Below are 9,080 nucleotides of genomic sequence, written 5' to 3'. Positions count from 1 at the left end.
TGGTCTCGATCTCCTGACCTCATGATCCGCCCGTCTCGGCCTCCCAAAGTGCTGGGATTACAGGCTTGAGCCACCGCGCCCGGCCCGGGATTCACCATGTTAACCAGGCTGCTCTCGAACTCCTGACCTCATGATCCGCCCACCTCAGTCTCCCAAAGTGCTGGGATTACAGGTATGAGCCACCACGCCCAGCCGACATGAAACTCTTGCACACTGTTGGTGGAAATGTAAGATGGTGCACTCACTATGGAAAACAGTATGGAGATTCCATAAAATATTAAAAATAGAATTACAATATGATCCAGCAACTCCACTTCTGAATATATACCCAAAGAATTGAAAGCAGGATCTCAAAGAGATATTTGTACACTCATATTCCTATCAACATTATTCACAAGAGCCAAAAGGTAGAGGCAATCTAAGTATCTATCAGTGGATGAATGAATAAACAAAATGTGGTATATACATACAATGGAATATTATTCAGCCTTATAAAGAAAGGAATGAACACATGCTACACGAATGAACCTGAGGACATTATGCTAAGTGAAATAAGCCAGTGACAAAGAGACAAATATTGTATGATTCCATTTATATGAGGTTCCTAGATTAGTCAAATTCATAGAGACAGAAAGCAGAAGGGTAGGGGAATACGGTAGGCAGAAATGAAGAACTGTTTAACAGGTATAGAGTTTCAGTTTTGCAAAATTAAAAGAGCTCTGGAGATTGGTTGCACAATAATGTGATTATATTTCAGTACTATTAAACTATACATTTTAAAACAGTTAAGATGGTAAATTTTATGTTATGTGTATTTTACCACAATTAAAAATAAAAAGTATCCAGCATGATTCCAGGACCACGATAAACGTTCAGAAAATATTTGGTCCCTTCCTATAATGCACTAAGAAGGCTACAACATCATTTCTGTGGTATTTCTGCCAAAAATACATAACTTGAATCTAATCATAAGGAAACATCAAATAAATTCAGATTGATGTACATTCTACTATAAATAACTGGCTTCCTCAAAAATGTTGAGATCAAGAAAAATAAAGCCTAAGGATGTCTTCCAGATTAAAAGGGACTAAAGAGACACAATAACTAAATGCAATAACTAAATGCATCCTGCACCAAATACTAGACTGGGGGGACAATAAAACTATAAAGGACATTATTGGCACAATTAATACCATTTGAATATGAATTATGAATTAAATAAACGGTATCAATGTTAAATTTTGACACTAAAGTGTGGTTATAAAAGAAAAGGTCTTTGAGGAAAAATATATAAAGAAATATTGAGCAATAAAGAGATATGATGTTTCTAGCTAACTCAAATGATTCGAAACAAATGCATATATATAAACATAGAGAATGATAAAGCAAATAAGGAAAAATGTAAAAAACTGTGAATTTGAGTAAAAGATATACCAAAGTTCCTCATTCTATTTTTGCACTATCCTGTAAGTTAGAGATTATATCAAAATAAAAAGTCACCAAAACCAGTTCCCATCTTCTCGTGTTAGGAGGTAACTTGGTATTCCCAAAGTTCCTTACACTAGTTCCAAAAGATGCTCTCCATCAAAAGTGGATCCCATAGGCAAATAAAATCAGGACCAGCTGCTATCTGTGATGTTCCTTTCCTGAAGGATCACACTGCACAAGAGCACATTAAATATCTGGAGGCGGGGCACAGTGGCTCATGCCTATAATTGCGAGGCCGAGGTGGGTAAATCATTTGAGGTCAGGAGTTTGAGACCAGCCTGACCAACATGGTGAAACCCATCTCTACTAAAAATACAAAAATTAGCCAAACGTGGTGGCAGGTGCCTGTAATCCCAGCTACTTGGGAGGTTGAGGCAGGAGAATCGCTTGAACCCAGGAGGCGGAGGTTGCAGTGAGCCAAGATCGTGCCACTGCACTCCAGCCTGGGTGACAGAGTGAGATTCCATCTCGAAAAAACAAAACAAAACAAGATTTGGACATGTCCTAAAATAAGAAACCCGTTTAACCGAGCACTTCCTGAGCTTTTCACAACTAAAGTGTTTTTTTTAATCTTATGACACTAACATCAGCAAAACTAGTACTCCAGAGAATGGGAGGAGCTGCTAATTTGATAATTTGAGATACAGCAAATATAAATCAGGGAAAGCCCAGTCCTTCTCAGCCTGGACTCCTACACAGGGCTGCTGGCCTTGGAGAATCAGCTATGAATGGAAAAAGCACAGGTTTTCTCTGCGCTAACCAGCATCTCTGAAACCAAGCCTGGAACGTTGGTCTTTTGTTCTATCCAGCTAGACTAACCAGTCCAAACTATGGCACTATTTAATTCAAAAACAACCACAACAAGGACACTAGAAATATCCCTGCTTCATAAGTATATTATGTGTTACTATATTTATTGCAAGTTATTAATTTCATTTATAAGTATATATATCTCACTCACCAAATAGACTGAACTCTTTGATTAACAAGATTATTTCTTACTTCATCATTATACCCCCAATGCACAGTGCCTGACTCACTACAGGTCACCAATATAAATGCCTGTTGATTATATAATGAATTAATCAATGAATAATTACCTCTGATCCAAGATATGATTTGCCTTGTATTAATTCAGGTGCTGCATAAGCCAGACTCCCACAGCATGTCTGCAGATGGTAATCCTTGTTACCCTGTCAATAAGATAAAAATGTAACACTTATTAATTACAGCCCTTAAGAGAATTAAACCTTGATAAACATCCTTTTCCTTTTTGAGACAGAGTCTCACTCTGTCACCAGGCTGGAGTGCAATGGTGCAATCTCAGCTCACTGCAACCTCTGCCTCCTGGGTTCAAGTGATTCTCCTGCCTTAGCCTCCAGAGTAGCTAGGATTACAGGCACGCAGTTTGCCACCACGCCCAACTAATTTTTGTATTTTTGGTATAGATGGGGTTTTGTCATGTTGGCCAGGCTACTCTCAAACTCCAGACCTCAGGTGATCCACCCGCCTCGGCCTCCCAAAGTGCTGGGATTACAGGCATGAGCCACCGCGCCTGGCGGATAAAAATTATCGGCCAATTTTTATTGTATGCGAATTTTATAACATAAAATTTACCATCTTAACCTTTTTAAAATGTATAGTTTAGTAGTACTGAAATATAACCACATTGTTGTGCAACCAATCTCCAGAGCTCTTTTAATTTTGCAAAACTGCAACTCTATACCTGTGCATTTTATGAACACAAGCAAAGAGAAGCTAGATGAAAAACTACCCCACATTATAAAGGATTTCTGCAGCCAACACAATACTCTGTATACATGTGTGCATGCACGTGTGGTCTTTGCTTCTCTGGATTCCCAACACCACTATAACCTGGCATGAACAAATCCTTTTCCCTTAGCTCAGTCAAATCAGGTTCATACTTCCCTAAATACCCACATACATAAATAAGCCTAGCATATATCCAAGCATCCAAGTCTTTCCATCCCCAAGTATCCCAGGGGGGAAAAATTTATTTACTGGACCTTATCTCCAGTATCAAATCCTTACAAATACAGAAGAGCTCTATTTTTTTAGAGGGAAAAAAGCAATACGTTACATAGAACAGTGCCTTCAAAGTCTGTTTTCTAGATGCAGTTATAAGACAAATCACTCCCTTAGCTTCCAGATCTGTTAAAATGAGTAATCTGCTCATCCTCCCCTGCCCTCCCACAGAATATCAAGACATAATGAAAACAAAGCTACAGTCCAACAGCTGCATAGAGTTCTTACAGCTGGCAAAGGATTTGTGAATTGTGAGATGTCATTTACAACTGAAACAACATGCCCAGAAGCACGCTCCTGGGAAGAAGGCTGAGGCAATCCTCTCCCAGGCAACCCCGCTTTCCTTAGATGCGTCTATGTGGGTAATCTGTGGCAGCCATAAATGAAGGCACCCAGGGTCTGTCACAAGCCTTCTCCACTGCCTCCCATGGAGAACGACTTAAACCAGTTTATCTGTTCAAAGTATGTTTTCTCTTTATATGTCTGTCAATCAAAAAAAAAAAAACCTGCCTTCTAGCATTTGGCTCCCAGAAAAAAGGTTCCACTGATAGTTTCTGAAGAGCCAAGGGAATCAGAGAAAAATCAGAAAGAATCATTCTGCCAAAGGGGTAAAATCTGCTTCCCTTTGCACCTAGCTAATTCTGATCGGGGCAGGAAACAGTAATGGGACTACAAAAGCCTGAGACAAGTCTGCAATTTCAACATTCTTAATGAGTGTAGACAGCTCATTTTTGAGATTGTGAGTATAATGATTAGAGAACTCCAGAGGAAGCCTCCAACAGGCAACCACACAGGAGATCTGCTGCAGACAGCACAGTGAGAAAGTTCAAAGTCACCTCAAAGAGAAGTTATACTGGAGAACACTAATACGTAACCACGGAATGCAAATTAAGGAAATACATAACAGTTATAAATTTAGAAGTGCACATGGGCTTTTTCCTTCTTTTAAAAGGAAAGGGGATTGTTTCTCAAAATGTAACTAATTATTAGTTATAGAACCATTTGGATAATAGATTTGCACTAAACTCTCAACTTTTATCTAAACAAACAAAGGCATCATCTAGTGGCAATATACTCAAACTGCAAGCACATGGTCAAGTCAGCATTCTTGCTATAATAGCCTCAAGTCACCTCTGCACTGCCACAGCACTCATGGAGTCTTCAGCAGGACCAATCCTAGAACTAGGGCAGTGACTCTCAATCTTTTTTTTCTTTTTTTTTTGAGACGGAGTCTCGCTCTGTTGCCCAGGCTGGAGTGTGGTGTCACAATCTCGGCTCACTGCAGTCTCTGCCTCCCAGGTTTAGGCCATTCTCCTGCCTCAGCCTCCCGAGTAGCTGGGACTACAGGAGCCCGCCACCTCGCCCAGCTAGTTTTTTTTTGTATTTTTTTTAGTAGAGAAGGGGTTTCACCGTGTTAGCCAGGATGGTCTTGATCTCCTGACCTCGTGATCCGCCCGTCTCGGCCTCCCAAAGTGCTGGGATTACAGGCTTGAGCCACCGCGCCCGGCCGTGACTCTCAATCTTGATTGAATGTTATGATCATCTAGAGAACTTACAAAAACTACTGATACCAGGGATGAAATTTAACATTCTTCTCAATGGATGCAACCAAGCTCAATAAAGACTAAGTGGAAGTCAAGACGAAATCACACACTAAGAAACAAATGCATTTACAAAGAACATAGATGCATCTTATTTCTGCACTTACCTTGGGTTTTGCACAGAGACCAAAGTCAATCAGCTTTAATTTATGATATTCATCAAACAGCAAATTTTCCTGGGAAAACAAAGGTATTTTGATAACTGTATACTGACTTCCTTATATCAAATCCCACCTCTAGCCATTTCTAAAAATGATTTAAGTCCGAGTATGGCAGCTCATGCCTATAATCCCCCAGCACTCTGAAGGTAGACAGGAGAGGATTATTTGACCCCAGGTTTTCAAGATCAGCCTGGGCAACACGGCAAGACCTGGTCTCATTTTTTAAAAATAAATTAATTAAAATGAGTAAAAATGATCTAAGGTTTGTTTCTGTTAAAAAATCTGGATACAATAAACTGAAAATGACTAGAAACTAATGAAATGACAAGAAGTATATAAGGGAAAAGAAGGGCTAGGCACGGTGGCTCACGCCTATAATCCCAGCATTTTGGGAAGCTGAGGTGGGCACATCACCTGAGGTCAGCAGTTCAAGACCAGCCTGACCAACATGGAGAAACCCCGTCTCTACTAAAAGTACAAAATTAGCCAGGCATGGTGGTGCATGCCTGTAATTCCAGCTACTTGGGAGGCTGAGGCAGGAGAATAGCGTGAACCTGGGAGGCAGAGCTTGCAGTGAGTGGAGATCCTGCCACTGCACTCCAGCCTGGGTAACAGAACGAGACTCCATCTAAAAAAAAAAAGGAGGGAAAAGAGGAGGAATGTTGATCACTCTATCACTCTATCACTTCCCCACAAGACTCACTAGCACAAACTATTTTTTCCTATTTTCTCCTTGGTGTTCTGAGGGTCAACTACAAGCAGACACAATTTGTGTCAAAAGCAAATTTAAACCAAAAGAGTGAGTTCAAATCAACAAGTTCAGTATAAACAGGTGGAAAAAGAGTTTCCGGCCAGGTGCCCTGGCTCATGCCTGTAATCCCAGCACTTTGGGAGGCTGAGGCAGGCACATCACTTGAAGTCAGGAGTTTGAGACCAGCCTAGCCAACATGGCAAAACCCCAGGCCTACTAAAAACACAAAAATTAGCCGAGAGTGGTGGCAGGCACCTGTAATTCCAGCTACTCAGGAGGCTAAGGCAGGAGGATCACTTGAAACTGGGAGGCAGAGGTTGCAGTGAGCCAAGATTGTGCCACTGTACTCCAGCCTGGGTAACAGAGCAAGACTCAGTCTCAAAAAATTAAAAATAAAAATAAATAAATAAACGCATACATACATAAAATAAAGATACGAAAAATTAGCTGGGCATGGTGGCATACGCCTGTAGTCCCAGCTACTTGGGAGGCTAAGATGGGAGAATCACTTGAGCCCAGGAGGTTGAGGCTACAGTGAGCCTTGATCATGCCACTGCACTCCAGCCTGGGTGACAGAGTGAGATCTTGTTTCAAAAAAAAAAAAAAGACATTTATAAAGTCACACAGAATTGACAGATACACAGAATGCTCATAAATGCATCCAAAAAGCCTACCAAGGCCAGGAGTAGTGGCTCATACCTATAATCTCAGCACTTTGGGAGACCAGGGCAAAAGGATAGCTTGAGCTCAGGAGTTCGAGACCAGCCGGGGCAACATGGTGAAACCCTATCTCTACAAATAACTAAAAAATTGGTCAAACATGGTTGTGTGCACCTGTACTCCCAGCTACTTAAGAGGCTGAGGTGTGTGGATCACTTGAGCCCTGGAGGTCAACGCTGCAGTGAACCAAAATTGTACCACTGCACTCTTGTCTGAACAACAGAAAAAATAAAAATAAAAATAACACCTCCCAGAAGTCAAAAGTAAGAGGAAGAAAGGCTGGGTATAGTGGTTCACGCCTGCAATCCCAGCACTTTGGAAGGCCAATGCAGGTGAATCACGTGAGGTTAGGAGTTCAAGACCAGCCTGGCCAACATGGTGAAACCCCATCTCTACTAAAAATACAAAAATTAGTTGGGCGTGGTGGCCTGTGCCTGTAATCTCAACTACTTGGAAGGCTGAGACAGGAGAACTGCTTGAATCCAGGAGGTGGAGGTTGCAGTGAGCTGAAATCACACCACTGCACTCTAGCCTGGGCGACACAGTGAGACACCACCTCTTAAAAAAAAAAAGTAAGAGGAAAAAAGAAATGTGATGTTATGACTGGAGCAACAACAAAAAATAGCAAACCTAAGATAGATTCCTAAACAGATCATTTGGAAACCTAAAAATAACAGGTAAATGATGCTGAACTCTCAGGTGAGCATCTAACTATGATGCAGTCACTTACTGGCTTGAGGTCCCTGTGAGCATAGCCCTGGCTGTGCACGTAAGCGACAGCAGATACTATCTGACGGAAGACAACCCGGGTCTCCTCTTCTGACAGGCGATCCTGGGAAATTATGTAGTCAAACAGCTCTCCTCCAGGGCAGTACTTCAACAGCAATGGAATCACAGATATTGTTACAACTTACAAAAATCACTTCACAGAAATTTAAAATAAAAAAGTACACTTAACTCAGAGATATTGTTAATTTGACTTTATAGGGAATAGAACCGAGTAAGGCATATTCAGAAGTACACTCTCAGGATCAAACAAGTCAATAATGACTCCAGGAATGAGAACAATAACTCTTTCCTCAAACAGTTTTAGTACCAGTAAGTAGAAGTAAAACCAACTACCACTGTGATTTTAAAAAGCTCACCCAGGGTTTTATATTTTTATAGCAAAGTATTAAAACCCATTCTCATCTTAATGCACTCTCATTCAGTGTAATTACCTGAAATTTTAAAACCCAGCAGTAATTATTGTTTCTCTATCCCAAAGACCAGTGGTTTTCAATCTGTACCAGAAGGAGCCCAGTCTACGGAGGTATCTCAGACGCTGCAGAACAGGTACCAGAGCACAAAGCTCAAGGCTTTCCATCCCTTTCCCAGGACAGTTCCACTTTTCTGTGAGCTGGGTTTCCATTTTAGCAATATCAATTAAAATTACAAATACATATAGACTTGACCTCACAGTTCCACATTTAGTTATTGCTCTTATAGATGTACTCACTCATATCAAAAAACAGTACTTTGGTCACGCACGGTGGCTCACGCCTGTAATCCCAGCACTTTGGAAAGCCGAGGTGGGTGGATCACTTGAGGTCAGGAGTTCGAGATCAGCCTGGCTAACACAGTGAAAACCCGTCTCCACTAAAAATACAAAAAATTAGCCAGGCGTGGTGGCGGGTGCCTGTAATCCCAGCTACTCAGGAGACTGAGGCAGTAGAATCGCTTGAACCCGGGAGGCAAAGGTTGCAGTGAGCCAAGATTGTACCATTGCACTCCAGCCTAGGTGACAGAGTGAGACTTCGTCTCAAAAAACAAACAACACCAATAACAAAAAATGTACCTTAAAGATCATTTACTGCAGCAGCAGTGTTTGTAAAAGCAAAAGACTAGAAACAACTGTCTTAGTCCATTTGGGCTGCTATAACAAAATACCTTACACTGAGTAATTTATAAACAAGATAAATGTATCGCTCACAGTTCTGGAGGCTGGGAAGTCTAACATCAAGGTGCCAGTAGATCCAGTGTCTAGTGAGGTTCTGTTGCTCACAGTTGGCATGCGCTATGTATCCTCATGTGGCAGAAGGGAGCAAACAGGCTCCTTAAAGCCTCTTGTATAAGGGCACTAATCCCATTCATAAGAGCTCTGCCCTCATGACCTAATCACCTCCTTAAAGGGCCCCACCTCTTAACACTGGGGATTAAGTTTCAACATACGAATTTGTGGGGAACACCAGCATTCAGACCTAAATGTTGACACTATATAAACTATAACACGGAATGGAATTCTAGGCAGTAATTAAAAAAAAAAAAAAAAAA

The 9,080-nt window shown here is 41.1% G+C and overlaps 1 protein-coding gene across 10 annotated transcripts in view; it reads right to left on the bottom strand.

Annotated features, from left to right (window-relative positions):
- MELK (maternal embryonic leucine zipper kinase) overlaps positions 1 to 9,080 on the bottom strand; it is a 119,649-nt gene that overhangs the window by 89,102 nt on the left and 21,467 nt on the right. For 6 of the 10 annotated variants that reach the window (XM_011939412.1, XM_011939416.1, XM_011939414.1 and 3 more), the window contains 3 exons: positions 7,498 to 7,641; positions 5,243 to 5,311; positions 2,589 to 2,681 (listed from right to left, as the gene is read on the bottom strand). In XM_011939412.1, the coding sequence (XP_011794802.1) occupies positions 2,589 to 2,681; positions 5,243 to 5,311; positions 7,498 to 7,641 (306 nt within the window). The remainder of the gene's footprint in view (positions 1 to 2,588; positions 2,682 to 5,242; positions 5,312 to 7,497; positions 7,642 to 9,080) is intronic. The other 4 variants (XM_011939417.1, XM_011939420.1, XM_011939421.1 and 1 more) reach the window with 2 other exon arrangements.

This window comes from Colobus angolensis, unplaced genomic scaffold (genome assembly GCF_000951035.1).
Source record: "Colobus angolensis palliatus isolate OR3802 unplaced genomic scaffold, Cang.pa_1.0 Scaffold181, whole genome shotgun sequence".
Lineage (NCBI taxonomy): Eukaryota > Metazoa > Chordata > Mammalia > Primates > Cercopithecidae > Colobus > Colobus angolensis.
The sequence above is the reverse complement of the archived record's forward strand: the minus strand, read 5'-3'. Positions and strand labels throughout refer to the sequence as shown.